General features: G+C 31.4%; 4 protein-coding genes across 7 annotated transcripts; all 4 read right to left on the bottom strand.

Annotated features, from left to right (window-relative positions):
- Nucleotides 1-386: 386 nt before the first annotated feature.
- On the bottom strand, nt 387-2,169 carry LOC8262048 (proton pump-interactor 1). Of its 2 annotated transcripts, none has more exons than XM_025157125.2 (6): nt 2,033-2,169; nt 1,613-1,930; nt 1,330-1,524; nt 1,120-1,251; nt 837-1,016; nt 387-740 (listed from the first exon to the last, which is right to left on the bottom strand). In XM_025157125.2, exons 2-6 carry the CDS (start codon nt 1,907-1,909, stop codon nt 519-521), a joined length of 1,026 nt encoding a protein of 341 aa, XP_025012893.1. In that variant the 5' UTR covers nt 1,910-1,930; nt 2,033-2,169; the 3' UTR covers nt 387-518. The 2 variants fall into 2 exon arrangements, with proteins under 2 accessions (XP_025012893.1, XP_048232787.1); XM_048376830.1 differs by having other exon boundaries at nt 1,613-1,920.
- Nucleotides 2,170-2,312: 143 nt separating this feature from the next.
- On the bottom strand, nt 2,313-4,520 carry LOC8262049. Of its 2 annotated transcripts, none has more exons than XM_002517855.3 (6): nt 3,898-4,518; nt 3,624-3,802; nt 3,360-3,539; nt 3,140-3,271; nt 2,839-3,039; nt 2,313-2,741 (listed from the first exon to the last, which is right to left on the bottom strand). In XM_002517855.3, the coding sequence occupies exons 2-6, from the start codon at nt 3,780-3,782 to the stop codon at nt 2,553-2,555; spliced, it is 861 nt and encodes a 286-aa protein (XP_002517901.1). In that variant the 5' UTR covers nt 3,783-3,802; nt 3,898-4,518; the 3' UTR covers nt 2,313-2,552. The 2 variants fall into 2 exon arrangements, with proteins under 2 accessions (XP_002517901.1, XP_025012894.1); XM_025157126.2 differs by having other exon boundaries at nt 2,601-2,741; nt 2,828-3,039; nt 3,898-4,520.
- A 2,504-nt stretch (nt 4,521-7,024) lies between these two features.
- On the bottom strand, nt 7,025-13,655 carry LOC8262050 (cleavage and polyadenylation specificity factor subunit 2). 2 transcript variants are annotated; one of them, XM_002517856.4, is made up of 18 exons: nt 13,355-13,655; nt 13,105-13,273; nt 12,924-13,020; nt 12,231-12,357; nt 11,984-12,099; nt 11,770-11,867; nt 11,529-11,680; nt 11,321-11,378; nt 11,124-11,231; nt 10,397-10,649; nt 10,086-10,267; nt 8,806-8,898; nt 8,601-8,699; nt 7,960-8,091; nt 7,828-7,872; nt 7,570-7,737; nt 7,328-7,402; nt 7,025-7,178 (listed from the first exon to the last, which is right to left on the bottom strand). In XM_002517856.4, exons 1-18 carry the CDS (start codon nt 13,501-13,503, stop codon nt 7,077-7,079), a joined length of 2,223 nt encoding a protein of 740 aa, XP_002517902.1. In that variant the 5' UTR covers nt 13,504-13,655; the 3' UTR covers nt 7,025-7,076. The 2 variants fall into 2 exon arrangements, with proteins under 2 accessions (XP_002517902.1, XP_015573897.1); XM_015718411.3 differs by having other exon boundaries at nt 10,086-10,264; nt 13,355-13,653.
- A 3,620-nt stretch (nt 13,656-17,275) lies between these two features.
- On the bottom strand, nt 17,276-18,481 carry LOC8262051 (transcription factor bHLH162). Its single transcript, XM_015718462.3, has 3 exons — nt 18,194-18,481; nt 17,670-18,011; nt 17,276-17,559 (listed from the first exon to the last, which is right to left on the bottom strand). Exons 1-3 carry the CDS (start codon nt 18,479-18,481, stop codon nt 17,416-17,418), a joined length of 774 nt encoding a protein of 257 aa, XP_015573948.3. The 3' UTR covers nt 17,276-17,415.
- Between the last annotated feature and the right edge of the window lie 4,432 nt (nt 18,482-22,913).

Below are 22,913 nucleotides of genomic sequence, written 5' to 3'. Positions count from 1 at the left end.
ATTAGCAACTTCTCCAATCAAGAACCTGATTTACTGTTTTGCCGTCTGGAGTCTTCTCACATAGTATTGTGTGGCGTAGTTCTTTTTGGGTGTATCATGGGAAGCTCGTTGGCTTGGGTAGTTTCGCAACACTTCACTATGTTTTTCTCCATGTTAATCTTATTAACAAAATATATTCTATCGAAACACAAAGAACCTGAGTAACGGTACTGGTATAATTAACTACCAATAATCACCTAATAGCACATCTCCTTGCTTTCTTTTATGCTCTTACAGACCATTCTAGGAGAGCCGCGATGGTACTCAAATTTGATTGATTTTGTACCCAAGAAAATGTAAGCCTCTCTGTGCAATGATATTGTTCCTATGCGGATACTACATCATTATGGTTCAAACCTTAACTGGAAATTTCTCCGAACTAAAACCAAACATCGAATGCTTTTGTGTTTTAAACAAACAAACAAATGGAGCCTTATTCTGATAATTGCATTCAGTTCTGTAGAAAACCAAGGTATGCCTTATACATTCGAAGGAGCTGATTGCATCATTTCATCCTGCTGTTTCCTTAGTTTAAGGATGCTTTTGTATGCTCTACCCTTTCTCTGGTTTGCTGCTATCAACTGTTTCTGTAAAGAAATTACATCTTTATCTATTGCCTCCAACCTTTTCTCTACAAGCTTAATTCTAGCCCTGACTTCCAAACATTTCTTCCTTATTTCCTCTGATTCCTTGCCAGCAAGCTGCAGTAAGTTGAAAATATCAGCAACATAAATATGAAAGCGAAAAGGCAGTAAGCATTTTATTAATTGAACACAGCTTCAAGTATCAGTATTCACATTGATCTTCCCTTGTATTATTTCTTTTGATTCCAAGGAGTTCCAAATCCTTCCCTTCACAGCGGCATTTGCAATAACTTGTTCCCTTGTGCGTTTTAGCTGGTTGATCTCTTCGAGGACTTGTTTACGCCGAACTTCATCATTGGAGTAGCAACCACTCCTGTAAAACAGACAGGAAATCTGGGTCGAAACCACACAAAGATGAATCAGAAATCTCATCTATAATGGTTCACAAGACACAAAAATAAATTTGCATTATCTGATTGAAAATGATTGTTATTACAGAATGATTGAGCTCTTCCAGCGTTGAACATGAACCGATAGCTTCTTTCTGTTGGCTTTTCCTGGTCTTCTTTAAGAGTCGTTTCTCTTCAGCCAAACTGCTTCTCCCATGTAGCATCCGGAAATGCAAGTTCTGATGGGAATTTTTTCTTTCAAAAATTATTTTGGTTTCTTAAATTAGCGAGCTGAAGTTTATGATATTGGTTCTTACATTAAAATGAATTTCATCTTCAAACAAACATGATTTAATAGCTTTGTCATGGTATGCATTGTTTGTGAAACTGAGCTTGTCAAGAGCTAGTTGCAGAGGTTCCATTTTCTTCTTATGAGAAGCCGCATTATACCTGAGTGACTGATACCTGTACATTAGGCATTCCAATCTTCGTATTATGTTGTCTCGATCAAGCTGTACATATAAATTAATGAGATTAGATTCTTTGCTTTTCAATCTTATTGGTTATCTTTACCATTAAATAATCCTGATAGCTGCAAACCTTTCTTTCTTCTATCTTCATAACGATATCAAGTCGTTTCTTATTCATACATTCAACGACCTTCTCAGCATGTTGAATTATACATTCGGAAGTTGAATCTTCCCATAACCAAAACTTGATAAAATCCGAATGATTAACATTCCTTGGATCATGCCCTGCATCAATCACATCCTCCGCTACACTATCAAGATTTAGATCTGGACTGAGCCTGTCAATTGCAACGTTGCTTGTCTGAATGTTTACCTTGCACTCAGCTGTCAGGGGAACTAGAGCAGAATCAGCATTCAACTCCTCCATTGTTTCCTGCTCTATGGATGACTAAAATAGAATTACATAGTAAGATGATAGTTTCCCTGCAGGGAGTTAGAATAAAAAGGAAAAAAAATATTGCTTCAAAGCAGGTAATCTTGGAGCTCTTACCTCAAGTGAAGTGAGTAGGTAATCAGACACCTCCAATCAGCCATAAATACAGGACTACATGTTATCCAAGTTGAACATTGGAAGTTAAGTTGGTAAACAAGCCACTTGTACCCTACGCCAAGTAATGAATGTCAACCCACCTCCTATTGCCTTGTCAAACAATAATGGGACATGTTTTTTAAATTCAATGATGATAAGCTGGTGAAATTATTTTATTCTGAATAATGGAGCTATTCGCATTATGCCTAACCAATTAATGGTGCAGTATGCATGATAGCCATTGACTTGGAATAAATCCAGGGTGATTACCCATTGAGTGAAATTTCAAAAACAAAAAATCACAAAATCACAGCATTAAACTACTTTTGTTTTAGTAGCCTGGAATTTTGCAAGTAAGCATAAACTTTGTGGGAATTTTCATTCTGGTTAAACAAACAAGAAAATAAAATCTTATTCTAAGAATTGCATTTGTTTCGCTTCACTTGAAGCTTCGTATATCTGACAGAGGTGATTGCATCTTCTAATCCTGTTCTTTCGTTAGTTTAAGTAAGCATCTGTTAGCCCTTCTTTTTATTCGGTTTGCTTCCATCAATTTTTCCCGCAAAGAATTTATATCTTTTTGTATTGCCTCCAGGCTTTCCTCTGACTTCTTAAATTTGGCCCTGACTGCCAAACCTTTCTCTCTTAATCTATCCAACTTGCCAGTAAGCTGCAGTAAGTTAAAAAAAATATCAATAACATAAACATGAAATAAACAATAGTGAATATGGGTTAATTATATACAGGTTCAGGTACCATCACTTTACTTCGATTTTAGATTCTTTGACTTCATCTTGTATTGTTTCTTTTGATCCCAAAGAGTTCCAAATCCTTCCCTTCACAGCAGCATTTGCAATAGCTTTCTCCCTTATACATTTTAACTGATTCATCTCTTCAATGATTTTTCTGTACTGAACTTCATCAATGGAGTAGGAGCAGTGATAACTTTGGCAAATCAGCCCCCAAATCTGATTTCAAAACCAAACAAAAAACAAGAAGAGATCTTTCACATAAATGGTAAACATAACAAACCAAATTAACATAAATTAATTGACATGATGGTCTTACAGAAGCATTAAGCATTCCCAGGGTCGAACATGAACCAACAGGTCCTTTCTGTTTGCCTTTCTTGGTCTCTCTTATGAGTTTTTTCTCTTCAGCCAAACTCTTGCTTCCATGCAGCAACAGGAAATGCAAGTTCTGACGAAAACTTGTTCATAAATCAGATTTTTTTTATGTACTTCATTAAGCATGATTTAAGCTGAAAACTTTGTTCATTGGTTCTTACATTAAAATGAACTTCATCTTCAAACAGGCATGATTTAATAGGCCTGTCATAGTATGCATTGTTTGCGAAACTCAGCTTGTCAAGAGCTAGTTGCAGATAGTCCAGTTTGTCCTTGTCATAAGCTACCTCACATCTGAGAGACTCATCGTTTCTTCTTCTGTATATACTGTATTCATCCCGCTGTAAACAAAAATAAAACTAATGAGATTATACTCTTCAGTTTTCAATCTTAATAGCTAGAAATAAATCCTAACTGCTGCAAACCTTTCTTGCTTCTAGCTTCTTCGAGATCTCGAGTGCTTTATGATCCATACATTCAATGAGCTTCTCAGCCTGTTCAATTGTACATATGGAAGTTAAATCTTGGCATGACAAAAACTTGATCAAATCCTTGTCTGCTACACCATCATTTAACTTCTCCATTTCCTCCTTGAGTTTCTACTCTATTGATAACAAGAAAACAGAATAAAAATTTAAGTTGTTAGTATCCATAGTAAAAGAAAAAGGAAAAAGGAATGGAGGAAAGCCAATATCTTACCTAAAGTGAAGTGACTGGATAATGGTGGACTATTCCGGTCATCCATATATACATATCATCCAAGCTGGAACATTTTCAGTGAAGTTGGTCAAGAACCCACTTGCACCCCACGCCAAATAAAGTCAACCCACCTCCTATTTGCCTTGTCAAACAATTATTTTACTCCGATTCATATATATATATAGTAGTGATTGAGTGATCGTAAGAATAATATACTATTTCTTGTTTTCTCACTTTCTAGTGTCGTGATTGTTGCAAAGATCATTTCATACTGCCATTTTCTAAGACTCATAGCTTTCTTAAGAAATTGAGATGAGAAACTACAATCAAGCTGATCAAAAGAAAAACTACATATTTCTTGTATGATTATTCACAATTAACCTGAAAGAACAATTAAAATCCACCAATCCATGCCATGATAAACTTGTAAAAAAAATGCCGTTCAAATTGAAATTTGGTGGGTTTGGAATATCATTGGCTTAACTAGTTTCTGTTCGGGTGCTTATTGTTAGAAATTTGATGTTGCTAGAGAATAAGAAACACAGACAAATGCAATTCTTAGAATAAAATAAGATGTTGCTTCAGAGATAAAGAATTTGATGCATCCAAAAGAGAGAAAAGGAAAGAACATCGAAAGTCTAGTAATTTCCAAACAATAAATTCTAGTTGATTATAATGCTATAAAGTTTAGTGGTATAAAGAGAAATGCATTGTTATTGTTTTGTTTTGAGGATAGAAATGCATTATTATTAAGATGTTGATTCTACCACCTTCCCATGCTGTGTCCTTACTAAATACAAGCATAAATATCAGGGCATTTCTGCGGATTATTATTATTTTATTTATTAAATATACATTAATAATAAATTAGATAACTCATATAAATAAAATAATATTTAAAAAAATGAATAGTTATTGTTACATTATTGCTAAGTGTCATTGCAATTAAAATAATATATATAACTATTTGCGCAATTCCCTTCCATTTTTATTTGTCATCTTAATCAAATAAAGTGTAATGGACCTAAATTGGGCTAAGGAGTTCCAATGTAATTCAGTCGAGTCCTTGTCCTTGGGCTAATAGGTATTCTTATATTCCTTTCTCTATTTCTGTTCCTACATAAGAGAATAAGAAGTCCAAGTTAGTTCAGACTTCTTTAACTTTGCACTCCTCCTCCGTCGCGACAGAATGCTGCTCTCTGGCCAATACAACGACATGGGCGGACGACAAAAATTGAATTACGGTAGCTAACTGTTCAAGTGACATGAAATGGAACTAAAATAATCAAATTTTGTAATAGCAAACCCATATCATGACATCTTGCGGCAGACGTGAACTTAAAAGGCAATTGAAGGACAACTTTTCTTCAAAAGATATGAACGTGTGTTGTCTACCAAAGTTTGATTCCATTACCTGGTATCTGGTCAATTAGCATGTCTACAGTTGCTTCAATTCCTAGATTTTTCGGTACATGGGTTTAAAGAAGAAAACCTTATTACCCATTTATTCGTCAATGACTCTCCATTACCAACCCTCCGACATAGTTCCTCAATCACTCTGGCCAAATCTTCTTAAACTTTGAGTTGTCCGATTGATCTTCTACCAAGATTGAAGCATAAATTAGCATGTTAGGCAACAACGAAAATACTGCATTTACTAGTAATCCAATTAGGGATGGCAATGGTAGGGTAGAGGTATGGTACTATTACTATCCCTACCCGTACCCAAAATGATGCAAGTCTATCAATTACCCTATTCATATTTATATGGATAATAAATACTAAACTTGTCCCATATCCTTAGGGTTTCAAGTAACCCACTACCTAAATAGCTATCAAAATATAATATAATTTCTATAAGATAATATTATTTCAACTAAAAAATATTATTTTTTATAGAAGTTATTTATTTGTGAATTATTAATTTATCAATAAATGAATTTTTACTAATTTAAAAAAAATTATATTATTTATTTATGTATTTTTATCATAATTTATGTATGAGTTATAAATAATAAAAAAAGAGAATGCAGTCACAACTTAGTGTGCATATACATAGAATTCAAAAGTTAATATTTAGATACATAAATAGTAAAAGTATATACATATAAGCTAAATATAAATTTATTATTTTATGTATTAAGTGAACCTATTAATTTAATAGGTTAGCTCGGTCGGGATCGAAAGATTTTATTGCTTAATTAAGGTTATTAATTTATTGATCATTTATTTATCAAGATCTCAATGTATAATTAAAAACTTAAATAAACCAAAACATTAAGTACATAACTTTTTAACTTATAATTTCATTTAACTAAAATTATATATGATATATTCAAATATATTAATTAAAATTAAAAAATTAAAAGATATATACTAAAAAATATTGAATAATTAAATAGTTGGTCTAATTCTCTAAATACAATATATTAGATAATCAAAATTATAAGTTTAACTATAAAATTTCTAATATTTTACATCCAATTTAAAAAAAAAAATATTTCAAGTATTTCAAGTAGAGTATGAGTAGGATAGTATAATATCCGTACTCTATCCATACCTATATAACTTCTTGGATATAGATTATCCATATATATTATCGAGTCAACTCGAGTATTACCGAGTTTGACCGGATATGGTTCGGATGGGTACCCATAGATATTGTACAAATTGCAATCCCTAAGTCCAATCATCAAGGTCTTGCAGTTCAATGAGTTTTTCCTAAAGTAAAATTATTAATTTGAGCTCCAGAATTAATTTTGAGTTTGCAGTGGTTAGGGGATGAAGATACTCCCAGTGATTACAATATTCAGAAAGCCCAATCCACTGATGCCTAGTGCCATTACTGCAAACTTCATCAAGTACTGGAAGTCTGGAACCCTTTCCCAGGTCCTTGTTCCCTATGGAAATGCAGAACTGAGTTCAAAAATCCAACTCTTTTCCTACTTCTCATGTTCAAATTTTTAAATGTGTTTAGAGAGACAGGAAGGTAAGGCTTTCTACTGCGCGAAATACAAGGCTCTACCGTAGTTCACAGGCATAGTTACTTTCAAGAAAATGATCATTTATGAATCACATAAGAAGATTGCAAAGAACAAAAGTTCCATAAACAAAATAGAACAAGGGATGCTTGAAGAGTTATTTCTTTAAAATAAGTGTGAAATTGTATGATATCTCAATTACAGCAAATAAAACTGTGAATATAGATACTCGCGGATCTTATAATAATCTTCGCACAAGGGTCCTTCAATGACAATTTGCTGAGTGCCAGAACCGCCGCCCTATGAAGAAAGTTGCAGAAGAAAAAAACAAGTTAAATCAGGGAGAAAAAAGAAAACAAGTAGCAAGAGAAACCTATAAACCATAGGGAAACTAAAACAGGATACTTTCCTCTTCATGCACAAAACACAAGAAATACACGGATTATTACCTTCTGGTTGATATTCCCAACTTTACGAAGAGTCACATACTCTCCACATCGCAATGCTCCGCCAGCAAATTCTACCTGCAATGATCATGTCTCAACATCTTAATAGACAAACTCATTGATTTTTGCCATATTGTCTGGGGTTACAACTCAATTTCATGGCATTTAGAGCATCTAGGGTAAAAGACAGCTAAATCCTTTGCCTAGTTTATGGCATGAAAAGAAAAAAGGAAAAGTGAAAGTACCTGGACACCCTTGCTGGCAAGAAACTGTTTGAAATCTGCCATTTTTAGATCACCAACAAGGACAGATTTATGTGGGGGAGCTGAAGTTGAGATGGGTAGTAAAGATAGTGCGTCGCTCTCTGTTTTCCCTACCTCAGCATCAACCCAGGCTATTTCAAAATCTCCTAACTGAAATTGCAAAGTTGTCAGAAACAAAGAAAGATTTTGCTCAGTATTTAATAATAGTGTGTCGAAGTGAAGATGCAACTGCAATTAAACCTTTTTAAAGAGCACATTACTCATCAGCTTCTCAGAAAGTTGTACCTATATTTCATCACAGAAAGAAAGTTAATCCTGATCTGAAAGTACAATAATCAACAGAAAAAATATAAAAGTTCTGTGGAAGCATACTTTGTAAGCACACAAATCGGAGGTCACATCAATGGTCTCTTCAATTTGGGGAGCATAGACATGAGGGCAAACATGTTTTAAGCAGTGCTGCTTCAGATGTTCTGTTGATTCGGCTGATCCGTGCACCAAAACCTTGAAAGAAGGAAAATGTAGAAAACACGGTTAACTATCTGTTTGAGATAAGCCCCTTATATTCCTCAAAGTGTATTATTTTTTCCTTTAAAAAATTAAATTAGTTTCAATTGGATAAGGATAATCAGTGCACGAAACTAGGAAGTAGATGCACAACCCTGTTAGATGCACAACCCTGTTTCAACACTGACTGGCTTCCCCAAAAAGGAAATAAGATAGCAGAAGCCTCCATAACAAGAAGGAGAAATTTCTCATGAAACAGGAAAGAAGTATATCCATTCTTGATATCATTCCACCACTACGCATAAATAGCGATTTGGATGTCGTAAAATGTACGAACAAGTTATTATCATGCACAAAATAAGAGGAGCAAAAGCCTGCATATCATACGAGACATGCCCTACAACAAAGTATTATACCATGAAGGAAAAGCATAATCTACAGCCAGTAATTAGAGCAAGTATAAATGATACCATCCAGCAAGTTCATAAGTATAAAGAAACACTTACAAGCTTTAGAGGAGCAACATGGGCAAGAATCGATTTAATTGAGCGTCCGTCAGAACGACCCTCATAATCCATGTAAATCAATGAACACTTGACTTGTACCTGATCAGCATTAGTTCAAGTTGTGAGATAAATGGTACCAACCAGCAAGTTCATGGGACCTTTTTGCACCCTGAAGAGGTGAGAATTTGGCTAGAACCGAACTCACAGTCAATTCACTGGACACCACTTTAGAAGGCTTTGTATCAAGTATCCAACTAGCAGATCCTTCATCAAACTTTCCATCAATATCTCCTCCAACCTGAAACGAAGTAGAAACTATTAGATCATATGAGAGCCATTCATTCAGCTGAAGCAGATAAGTCAATACAATCAATTTTGGGACAACTGACTAAAATCCATGTGAGATTCACTGCACAAAGCATATAGAAAAAGTTTAGAAGCAACAAACTGACATGTACAACTAGAGAATCCAGTAACTTGAGCCGAGACCCTACCATATACATTGCAACCAAAGTTTTAGTCCATTGTTGTTTAATAATTAATAAGAACACTATGCCCTATGCTAGTTATTTTCAAAAAAATTCATCTCCACTCCTTACCAACTCAAGCTTGTTCTTTCCCTCATTTCTTCCTAAGCGGTAGAGCATTCAAATAAAAGGACACCTCTTCAGTCCAGATATCAAGCTTATGAGATTCTTGATATCTGGACTGAATAGTACTAAATAAGCTTATGAGATTCTTGATACATTACAACCCTAGTTAAAGATATTTAATTCTAATAGCAACTATACACTAGTGTATTTGAACCAAGCTAATTTATAAACAAAAGTTCAATGAAAACACAAAAGGCAGGAAACCCCAAAAAGGGTATGCACAATAAAAGCATCCGAAAGAATAAATAAAACATGGCAGAAACAATCTTTCAGTTTAGAAATTTCTCTCCAAGTCCCCAATCCTACATACGATAAAGAACTATGGCATCAATTCCCACATACTCATAGAATCAGATGTCAAAGAATGTAACTAACTTTTAGCTGTTGACAGTTAAATCAACAAGATTGTAATAAATCCTAAAATGCTCTTGCTATTAAACAATAACGAGGGGAAACTTACAAACATATGACCAACTTTTATAAGGATACCTCATCCTCCATCTTTTTCTAATAAAATATCTTTTCTTATTTAGAAATAGACAGTGAACAAAACTTTAATATTGCATTGCTTTTCAAATGATCACGACATTGCGTTAGTACAATGACATTGAGTATATGAATCCCCAGGTAATGTTTTAACAGTCAATAAAGCAAATTTAACATTCCAGTATTTCATGCAGGGCAGTTTCTCTAACAGGAATGCAGTGCCATAAACAATATTAGTGGCCAAATCAAGAGCAAAAACAAAGTGACAGATAAAGCAAAAAGTTAGCCAGGAGAACAACACAAGTCAAGAATTCAAGGATACAGATGTTTGACACTGAAAACTTACATGCATAGGTTGGTCCATGTCATCGTCCTTAATTACATAATCATCAGGATTAATGACTTCACCAAAATCATCCCACTCAGTGGTATTTTCGTAGAATGGAAACATTGGTGCAACACTAGTGGATGGAGGAACAAATCCATCAAATAATATATCCCGATACCCAGTCCCTTGCGAACCAACTGCTGCATGGCATAATCACTTAGTAGAGGACTACAGGAATAATATATTACTAAGACACCATAATGATGTTTCAAATGATACCCCAAAAAAAGAAGATAGTAATGATGGTTTATTAAGAGATAGAAGAATACCATCTAGTGAAGCATTATTGTTGCTAGCATCAATGATCATTGGATCACTCAAATTGCTATCAGGTCCATGAGATACCTTTGCTTCCTCCTCTTTGATCATACTAGCATTCAGTTCCTCTTCCTTTTTTAATCTTTTTTGCTCCTCTTCATAAGCAATCAGCTCATCCCCAACCAAAGGTACCCTTCTCGACATAGTAACTTTGACAGCTTTTGGGGGCGGATCAGCCTGAAGCATGCGAGCTAATGTCCCAAACTACTTAAACAGGACAGGTATAAGTGCATGCATTATGGTGCAGAAAAATAGAAAATCAACTAACATCTTCCATATTTGAGTCTCAGAAGCAGCATTAACATACACCTAAGCACATGCTAAACATGGAAAAAACAAATCGTAACGACCAAAATCATGCATCTCTTTCTTTTCTTTATATTTCTTCAGAAATGTGATGAGGCTGATCATTCTATTCAATGGATAAACTATAATAACATTGTTTTTCTTGTTTTTAGTATCAGTAGAAGATTGAAAGCTTCCAAGGAAAGATGAAAGTGGCATCTGAAACTTTCACCTTTAAGCACAAACTTATGATACAAGGTACCCATAAGATCAATCATATTAATATTTCAAGCGCAGAATAGTCATTAGCCAAATCATTTCCATATCTGAATCCCACAAGAATTAAATTAAAATGCTTAACGGATGCCAACAACTAGGAAACCAGAAACATACTTGACCTCTTTCTGTGAAAAGCACAAGGTTCTTGACATCTGCGGCCCATTCAACAAATATGTCATGTGAAAAACCTGCTTCCAAACTGGCCATGGATGCTAGAACAACCTAAACCAGATATTACAAATCAATATCAACAAATGCCAATAACTTAAAGTCAGAAACATAATCCAGTCTTGAGCATCAGAGAAAATCACCTTAGGAACATTTGGAGCATTATCAAGTTCATTCTTGTTGATTAGAAGTGTCACATGCCTACAAGTTACAGTTAAAATGTCAGGCACGCATATACCAGCTTAAGCACAATTGTAAAATGCAAAATACAGGGCAGCATGAAGATGAACACAGCTTGCTTTATGGTGTATGAAGAGATGATATGATTTGTACTGAGAAAGAAACACTTACTTCAGAAGAAAAGCATTGTCACGAGAAGTTTCAAAAGACTTTGCTATTGAATCACTCATCCATTCCAAAAAACTCTTCACGTAGTCAATGGTGCTTGATGACACATATGTAAGAAAGAATATGGGATAGTTCAAGAGACGATGTGCCCAGAACTGCAATATTTACATCAATATTAGACCATTATAATTGTGAAATGGTTAGGAAAAACTATGAAATTCACAGTGTTGTTTTCCTTAATGACCTGTTCCAATATTAAGAGAAGCTCCAACACTCGCCCAGCAGTATCAACAGGTAGTAATACGTTTCCACCTGCTTCTAGTGTCTTTAAAATAGTCTTTTCTAAATCATAACACAATAATATATTAGAATAGTTTAACCGCAAACAGGTTAGGAATGTATGCCCACAATTTCAGCAACAACAGAAAATTTTCTGTCAAATGTTTCAGATAAAGTACCTAAAAATTCTTTGTCTCTTTGCTGTCTAGGTGGCTGATTACTCAAAGCATTATACGCATCAGTAATGAGAACAGCTGGACGAACAAAAGACTCCAAAACAGTTCCATTCAAATGCCTAACAATAATAACATATAAAAAAATAAAGAATCACATAAATTATGTAGCCTTAGTCTTGCTTCTTCACATGAAGATACAATTAAGAAAAAAAGACGTGCAAATTCCATGACTTGCTATAAATTTTTTAACCTTTCTTTACGATGATTGAAATCAACAGCATAAACAACATCTTCACCATCCTTTGTTATCTTCCAAACAGTGCCCCCAAGTAGGTGCCCAGCCACATGAGGAGCTATCACAATGCCCTCTCCTTTTCCTAACAAGTAAAAAAGAAAAAAAAAATCAAATTACAACATATCAAACCTAAAGGCATTGTTTGGAATAAGTTACATGTAAGAAGTGGAATCCTTGCAAAACCATGTTAATTTGGACATTATTTCATTTCTTTCGGGAACCCTTTTTTTTAAGTTGAAAGAAATGAATTCTAGCAAGAATTCTGAGCTTTCCAAACATAAGAATTGACTCAATAGACTTAAAATGAATATAATTATTGTTATCCACTTTCCAACTAAGGAAATAATGAAACCTAAAGGCATTGTCCGGAATAGATCATGTGCAAGATTCCAATTCCATTAAATTCTTGCAAATTCATGTCAATATTGGCATGATTTCATTTACTTCTGAAAAGTATTGTTTTTCTCAAGTTAAAAGAATTGAATTCTAGCAACAAGTTTGAGCTTTCCAAACAGAGGACTTGACTGAAATGAATTCAATTTGTATATTGTAGACTTTCAAAACAAAAAAATAATAATAATAATAAAACTAAAACAAAATAGAACAGATAGCGAAAATTCAATTGTTTACAGAAAAACAAATACAAACCAGAAAGATGATGATTCTGAGAGTAAGTAAGCCTAGTAATATTCTGAAAAGCAGAATCAATATCATCCAAACTAAACAAATCAAACTCTGAAACTGCCTGCACATAAGAACAATAAAAATAAATAGATATATATAAATAAACAAACCAAATCTTAAAACAAGTTATTCAAAAAAAGATCACCTTACGCGAAAGATACTGATCATACATGGTCAAGAGACCTAAGCGATAAACCGGTTCAGTAGAATAAACCGGAGCGGAAAGGCCGAGTTGTTTCATAGCATAAGGCAATGCGCCTAAATGAAGCGTATCGGAATGTGATAACAGTACAGCATCTATTGTTGAAGCTACTCTGCAAGTTGTCACAATTTTTTCGTTAAAATTTTTAGAGCAATTGAGAACGAAATAAAAATAGAGGGAGAAAAGTGAAAACCTAGAGAGAGGTTGAAGAAGAGAAGGATCGAAGTGGTCATTCCAGCCGCAATCGATTAATAAATTGAAGTTATCAATAGAGATTAAGTATGATAAGGGATTCTCGTTGTATACTCCATTTAGTGGTGTTACTTGCACTGATGTCCCCATTCTTTTTTGCTTCTTTCTGCAAAAACCTTACTCAATTCCTGCTACAGCTGCTTCTATGAAGGAAGAAGGAGATGAAGCGCCACTTACACGCCGCCGTTTTTTTTAACTGGATATTTTAGCTTTGCGACGTCGTTTGGGAACAGACACTTGGACTATAAAATAGACTGGTTGAAGGTCATGTCATGTGTAAGAGTTATTTCATCTCTTTTTTCTTTTCTATCCGAGTTGAATCGAGAATTTAATTGAATTAAAATTTTGCAGATGATTTATTTTAAATAATATTTATTGTTAGCATGAATTTATTTTTTATCTCTAAATATTTTATATTAAATATATTTCTCTATTTATATATCAAACTGATAGATGAATAATAAATATTTATTTGTATAAAATAATACTCTTATGTGTAACTCGTATATTCATTGCAATTATATACACCCAGTTTAACCCAGCATTATCCATTAAACATAGCAATGTATGGTTTGTTTGCAACTCTCCATAATCATAAATAAATGCTCTTGACCTTTGTTGTACACGGTCAACATGGTTCACAAATTTGTTAGCCATTGATAAGTCTAGCATCCTTTTCAGATTTTAGTTTCATAATTATTTGTCACAGCTTGCAAGCTTAATTTTGCAACTTGTTCATGTTCATAGCTAATTTATCTAGCTAAATTCAAGAGGTAACAAGTCTTTGATTTTTCTGTCATTGATAATCCTGTTTACCTGTTATTTCACGTCAGAACAAGAACAACAGAGAAACATGTCTTTGTTTCTCAGGCACTGTACTCCTCTTGTTTATTACCATTATCAGCTTGCTGTCATAAGTATTTCATTGGCTTTGTAACATTGCAACGACAGATGCTTGATGGGATGATATCCTGATGTGAAGGCTCACTACAAGCTGAGTAGAAAAGCAAAGGAGTTGATTCAGGATATTGTTGAACTCTAGGACAAAGGGGAAAGTTTTTACAAAGCCTCCTACGGAACTACTATACACAGGATATAGGCCTGGAAAAGATTATGAAACCTTTGAATCAAGAGTCTCAGTTCTGAATGCAATTATAGAGGCCTTAAAGAATGGTGACGTCAACCTTGTATAGGGTGTATAGGATGGCACGAAGGTGCTGGAAAGCCACACTTGTGAAAAAGATGGCCAAGGAAAATAGCAGGATCAGTTTCCTGAAGATCTGCTTAACAATTAGACTCGCCCAGATACAATACTTAAAATAATCTTCCTAATATAAGCAAGATACGTGGCCAGCAATTCCAACCAGATCAAGTTCTTCAAATGGTAGAAACTTTGGAAGTGCGGGATTGCAGTAGGCTGATCAGTTTAGCACCATTATCTGCATCTTTCAGAACTTTACTATGTGTCAGGATGTCATGGATTGGTGAACTTATTAGCACCTACAACAACTAGAAGTATAATTCAACTCATAGAAATGAATATAGGAGACTGCAAGAAGATCACAGAAATTATAGCATATGAGGGAAATGAAGAAAACAGCGACATTATTTTCAGCAATTTAGAAATTTTGAGTCTTCAATTTTTGAAAAACATTAGCAGTTTCTGCTCGACAAGTTTCAACATCAAATTCCCATCATTAGTAAAGAGCTAATTATGGTAGATTGTCCAAAGGTGAAGGCTTTCTCTCAAGGAGCCTTGTCACACCAAAGCTACAAGAAGTACAAATAACAGATGAGGAGTGCGTTGGGGAGGGGGGCAGCCTTACTGCCACCATACAGCAACAGCATAGAGCAATGGTGTGTATGAACTGTCTGTTTTGCCTTTCCTGCTATTTCACTTGTCAATATTTGCAAATTGTGCACTCCATGCATTTTCCACTTATGTCGATTGGAATGTAGTGCTCAACCAGATTAGATGTTCATAACCCTCCACTTATGCTTGACGATCAATGTTTATATTTATTTCTGTAACGCTCAACATGCTAAGCTCTACAATTCCAGAATGCACAACATCCTGAAGAAAGATCTCAAGAAGAAGTAGACAGAGGAGGATGACTAGATGAAGAATATGCTGATGATAATGATGAAGAAGAAGTGTCAGAGTAAGACATAAGTGACAATGATTCTTTCTAACTCATTCAGTAACATGAAATAAATGGTAGCAGTGCTTCCATTCTCATTTTCCTCTGAAGGTGCTCTCGGAAGATACTGCTGCTTCAGGGAAGTTACAGAAACCAAATGACACTTCATCTATGATTTTATGGATCATTTTAATTGCCTTTGTATTTGAAATTCCTTAGATTTCTGCCACCGATTTTTCTAAAGTTATTATTAGAGTTATTGAAATAATAGTCCGAACTTTTCAAGCAATTTGTTATTAGAGTCATCTCCATTTAGCACTTGTGTCATTTTAATTATTGAATTATTATGGGTTTATATCTTTTCGAGCTTATATTATTTTAAATTTAGAAAATTTTGAGTTTCAAATCATTTTCAAATTCATATTACTTTAAATGCAAATTTATTTAAATTCAAACTTTATCGAATTTAGATAGTTAACTTTTATGATTAAATCCAATTTAGATGAATAAATTTTTGGACAAATTATATTGAGTTTTCAAATTCGAATTAAATTTTGTGAAATGAAACTAGTTAATATAAGAAGTGAGCAATTATCAACTAAACTAACTCTTAGTATATCTTAGTATATCATAATATGACTTGCATATTTATTATCAGTTTAAAATACTATAATATATGCTGAATTACAATTTATTTTTCTTTTATCAAACATATTCTATTATTTAAAAAATAAATTGAATTATTATCCAATTACGAAAATAGTTTTTAAAAAAGAAATCCATATATATGGATCGAGTCAAGTAAATGTACTTAATTATATAAACGACCAAAAAGAAAGAACAATATAAAAGTATTTCTATCAAATATTAAATTGAGAAGCAATATAATAAGAACTTCAAACTGTAACAAATAATTTAATATAGTTTACGCACGGTAATCGTGTTGAGTTGAGATCATTAACGATTAACGACTTTCTAAGCTCGCTCTTAGTTGGTTGGGATAACCAACAAGCTACGTCTACGACAAGTATTTCTTTGTTTGTTTTTTTTTTTTTTGAAAAAGGCATTGACTTGCGTTAGAATTGGCCGATATTTTTAGGTAAATACTGTTCTCCACATAGGATTATAAACTTTTTACTACAATTTTAATATTAATTATTAATTAAATCTTAAATTTTATAATTTTTAGTAATTTTATATAATTTTAAAAATAAAATTATCTTAAAAGATTATTTAATAAATTTATTATAAAAAAAATGATGTAGCGAGTCAATTATATTTATTAAAAAAGATTCAAATTTAGATTAAATTTAGCAATCATTAGCATAAGTCAAAACTATAGTAATCTGACAAATATGGTTCACTTGCTGTGAGGAAATGTAAAGAAATAAAAGAAATGCTTAACCCATCGCAACATAGATTTTCAATAACTATAATCATGACTATAAACAACGCTTATTTCGTTCATCTAATGATTAAATTTTAATTTTTTTAGTTTAGTTATTTTTACAAAATAGACATATTAGACTTTTATTTTTATCTATTGAATAAAAATAAAAATTAAATGATTGAAATAACTTAAAAGATTTAACAACTAAATTGAAGCTAAACAGACGTTCAATAATCATTAATATAGTTACTTCTGATTTTGTTTTATATATTATACCAAAACATTTATCTGTTTGATCAGTGAAGAAATGAAAAATCAAATGCAATTTTGATTGGAGAATTTGAATCCTATTAGTTGCCCATATTATTAGAAAGAACAAGAAGGCTTCTTTGCTACATATAGGACATTATACAACACCACATCATCTGATATACTTCTACTAAATATTCCATACAGCTAGCGTTTATATGTTTAGAATGCCCATGTGTCGGGTTGAAGATCATTAAAGTCCCATAACTCTGGTTCTACTTCTATTTCGCTGCTCAATTCATTGACAAACCTGTTAAGTCTATCAGTTACTTTTGCTGCTCCAAAACTGAAATTAGATTCTCTAATCTGCACGCAAAAACGAGCCAGAAGTACCTGAATTAATATCGAAATCGATACAAGATAACAGATTTTTGAACAATCACTGTTACTACAAATGGTCATAGTAAATTAATTACCTCTGCGTGCACTATATAAACAATTGAATTGCCAGCAACTGAATAACTAGCACTAGCAATATCTACACCTTCTTGATGAAGAATGCGAATAATCTCATAGAACATGAACTGATTATCTAACCCACTTATCAAAACTATCTCAAGAGCAGAACCCATTTCTTTAATTTGCAGTTGAGGTGCTCTTGAGGCTGACGCAGATTCATAAGAATCTGAGCATTCAGAAAACGGCCTTTTTCTGGCTGATAAGCTCTCTTTCTTTACCTTTAATTTCTTCAACTTTTCCTCAAGACTTTTTATGTGGTTTATAGCTTCATCTATCTGATCAGGTAGTGGCGGTGCTTCCTGCAACCAAAATCAAAGACTTTGTCATGAGAAAAATTCTTGTTACTTCAAGACAGAAAGAAGAAAAAAAAAACACAAAATCACATGAAATATTGAGAAACATATGCTGAACATGATTTTAGAAGGATTGGAGTATGATTCAAAAAATAACGGGAAAAATATAATGCTTAAATAGAGAGTACCTTTGCATTTCGTCTAGGAAAGAGAGAATTGAGATTGGAGAAGAGGGTCTTCATTTGATTTCTTCTGTTTTTCTCAATGACTTTTCTTTCTGTTTTTGTTGAAGAAGTAGAACCAGAAGGAGCCATGGCCATTCTTGAAGAAGGATGATTCATCTTCATTAACGTTCTTTGCAAGTTAATATCTAAATCTCCCATGAGAAAATAAAAAAAAAAAAAAAAGATATACCCCAAATGTGAAGATGGTTCAGGTTTCTTTCTGTTTTCATTTATACACACCACATGCAGCATCTGACATCAAATTTAAAAGCAAAATAAAGGCAGAAAGACGTCATCCGATTGACATCATCAATCATTCGTCATCAGCCATCAATTTGGACTCTTATGCTTCTGTTTCCCACAGCTTTATTTCATCAGTTTTTGATTAAAGTTTCACGTTCGCTATTATCGTACTGAAAAAGAAATAAATACTCTCGCCTATGAAATTTAATTTTCATATAAATGATTTGTTTTTAACTGAACTCGAATAGCAAAAACAGTCTAAAGTTATCTAACCTTACCATTGGATACTTGTGATTCCATGGCAACAACTGTAAGCATTTTAGATAATGATCAAAGAACTGTACACTTCAGTAACCAGAATCTCAAGTTTAGCATCTCTTTAGAAAAGAATTTGATATTTGTATGCTTTATTCATTTACTGAATATTATAAATTGGTGTCACCTCAAAACAATTTCAACTTTTTCATTTCAAATATATATATATATATATATATATATATATATATATATATATATAGAGAGAGAGAGAGAGAGAGAGAGATATAACAATTTTTTAATATCCATCCTTATTTTTAACACACAATTTTTTTAAATATATTTTTATTTTGACACAATAGATATTATATTATTATCTGATTTTTATATTTATTGGGTAATTAATTTAATTAATTTAAAATTAATTATATATCAATTAATGAATTCTTAGAAAATAGCATTTCAATTATAGTGTAATATTATACTAATTAATAAATAGATTTCTAATTATAGAATGATTTTTTTCCTACAAGTTAACATATAAATTATATTTTTGTTATTAATTTTATATATTTATAAATTAGTTAATAAATTTTTAAGATAATTTTTATATTTATTTTATTAAATATAAAGCTTTTTGGGCAACTTCCTCGACTGCACCATGCTACGTGGCAAATTCACAAAGCTTTTTAGCTTTTCTTTTTGGAGTCTTTCATGAAGACCACTGTGCATATTTCGGCTACAGAAACATGACAAAATAATATATTTATCGATCCATTTACACATCTCTTTTTCTCTAATTGTCTCTTCCTTCTTTATTTTTCTTGTTAAAGGCCAGACTGTGACTTCAGACTGAATTCAAGTGATATAGTTTAACTATTTTTATGAATTTCTAATAAATTATTTAAATAGAAAAAATATTTAAAGTGTAATATTTTACTAGAAATAACAGATGGACGGATATTTCAAATCTTTGATTCAGCAGAATTCTAATATGATCGATTCAAATACTAATAAATGGATTTGAGACGGGTTCAGAATTTAATTTTACTACTCGAGTCGAATTGGAAGATTTATATTTGAATATGTGGGTATCCGTTATCGAATTCGATTATATTAAAATTTATTTTTTTTATTTTATTTTATTATTTAAAACATTATTTTAAGTTTTATTAAATTTATATTTGGATCATATTAATATATTAAATATTTAATGTTGAATATTTATATTTTATTAGTTTATATTATATAAATTTGTATTAATATATTTTAATATTGAATTATTATAAAAGGGTTCGATAAACAAATATTCATTTAATTACCCAAATGGCTATATAAACAGATAGGGTATCCACTATCCATTTAAAAATTCATAAATATATTTAATATTATTTAATTTAAACAGAATTTAATCTGATTCTACTAGTATGCAGATATTATTATTCAGGTTTGGGACAAATTTGTATAACAAAGACAATTCTTTAAATGGGTTTGAGACGGATTCAAGTACATATATTTTAATCATATTCAAATTCAAGTATTATTAAATGGACGGGTATTTTATCCGTTGCCATTGCTACTTTTTGCCATATATTTGAGTTCTCATTTGAATTTTCTTTTCTCCAACTGCATTTGAAAACCTTTTTTTATAAAAACAAATGTAGTTAAGTTTGATGTTTTTGAAGAAAGGTATTTAACAAAAATAATTCATAAAATTTTAAAATATTTTTAAAACAATCAATAACAGTTTCTATTTGTGTGAACGACCGTAGCCTCCACTAATTTTTAACCATTTCATGGAAATTGCTAAAATTGGCACGAGTGGTCCATGATGAATAATTTTTTTTTATTATTTATTAGAGGGCCAATAGTCTATGGACTACACAATATGTCCTTTTACACTCGTTATGAAAGTAAAAACTCAACTAATGCAAAGGAAAAAACTCAAATTCAAGTCCTCTTATTCTAAAAAACAAATGCTCTTACCACTTGAGCTAGGCCTAAAATATTTTATGATGAATAATTTTATTTTTTTTATAATAAAATAATTTTATAAAAATATCGATTAGAATATTATTATAAAAAAAGTGTGAATATTATTTTATATGTGTTGATTGACTGGTGCTATTATTTTTACTATAAATATTATAAGTTATAAATTTATATTAGATTTTTTAAGAAATATTTATACATATAAATTTAAGTAATATTAAATTTGATATATATAATAATTATACAATAAAAATATCATTGATGATACGTGATATAAGATGCATGAGAAAACTTGATTAATTTATTTTTCTTGATAAAAAAACTCGATTAAATATTTATTAATATTTTTTTATATTTATATAATTTAGTGTTAAGAATACAATTAACATCTTAAGATTAAAAAATATTATTTAATTGGAGATAAATCTAGGATAACTTTTCAAATGTTAATGGAAAGAAAAAGTTTGGAAAGCTAAAATTAGTGGGATATAATTACCCATTGACAAAATACAAAGATGCTCAAATGAAGTTAATACCTCATAGGATATTGTGTAATTAAAAGAAAATTGTCAACTAAAGGTGTTAATTATTTTACCTAACTTTTTAAAAAGTTAAACCTTCAAAGATATGTTTAAAAATAATTTCACATCAAATTGTCAACTAATGTCATGATGATTATGTAATACATAACACAATTGACAGTCTCTTTCAAATGAAATAGGATTGGCACAGCCCAAAACTATTATTGTGGGGGACTTTGTTCATGCCTAACAATCTCAAGAAAATCTCATCACTTTAAAAGTAATTAAAACATGAATTATAATAAAATAGTGAATTACCAATCTCTTGTAAATATTAGGCAACCAAATCATTCTATCAGTCTTGTCTTATCTCTAATAATTCCCATATTGAAATGTTCTTTGACATATCTATTTCTTACTATTGGTTCTATTTGTCTTATTTTATATTTTTTCTAGGAAGAAAATATTATTAAAAATTAGCTTTTTATATACCAAAATAATACTCGATCACTGAATTATTGATTTAATAAATTAGAATTGCTAACAGAGAGAAAAAAGAATTGAAAAGAATAATATAGAAATTCAAACTTGCTAAGTTTAAAAGTTTTCTTTTCTTCCTTTTTAGGTATGTTTTTTCTCTATTTATTTTTTATATGTTTTGAATAAGCTCTTATTTTAGTAGATAGTTTTTAGCTACCGGATATTCGCCGGACAATTAATATACAGTACTATTATATAAGCCGTTTTAATTTATTTTAATTCTTATTCATTTCATGTGGTACATAATATTTTTATAACATCACTTTAATATTTTGAGGTGACTCTTTTTCATTCCTTCTAACGAAGGGTATCATAAAAGGAGTATTTGGCTCCAATATTTGTTTGTTTCTTTGCGAGTCCTTTGTGTCATTTTCTTTTTTCTTTTTTCAAGATTTATATTAAAAGGAATACATTATACTAATATCAAATAGAGCTAATAGGCTCGTACCAGGAAAAAAGAAAAACAGACTAGCATGTAAGATTTGAATTTAACAACAATTCTTTTCTTTATAAGTGCCTTTGGACGCAATTTTTTTTATATAATATACATATATTATGATATAATAATCTATATATAGATTTTATATAGATTATAAAATATAAATATATAAATTATAAATTATAAAATAAACGGTTTTCTTCTAATATTCAAGGCTCTTTATTTTGGGGACAATATATTGAAATATACATTGTATTAATTAATTCTATTTTTAGAAAGTCTAAAGAAGTTGTTATTTAATTTTTCAATATTGATAGAATTTTGCTTGGCTCTTCTAAATATCTCCTTCAACACTTACAAAAATGTATTGTCTCTTCAATGAAAGGCATACCTAAAATGGCTAATTTCTCATGTAAAAGTCTTTCTAAACTTGATATTCACAGAATTTCTATATTTTAAAATAATAATTGGGTAACAAAAGAATTATTTTACTAAATGTAATAAAATGTTGAAAAATATAAATTAGTATTTATAAGGATGAAAATGGTTAAAACGATAAGTTACAGAAAAATGTATGCAAATTTCTTCTTCTTCTTCTTGCCTTTTAATTCTACGATGAAATATTTTTCAATAGCATTTTAAATAATACTTTCTATATATTTTTTTTTAATGTTCGTATTTAGTTTATAAAATA

The sequence above is a fragment of the Ricinus communis genome, chromosome 7, assembly GCF_019578655.1.
Source record: "Ricinus communis isolate WT05 ecotype wild-type chromosome 7, ASM1957865v1, whole genome shotgun sequence".
Lineage (NCBI taxonomy): Eukaryota > Viridiplantae > Streptophyta > Magnoliopsida > Malpighiales > Euphorbiaceae > Ricinus > Ricinus communis.
Note: the sequence above shows the minus strand (reverse complement) of the source record. Positions and strands in the feature narration are given on the sequence as shown.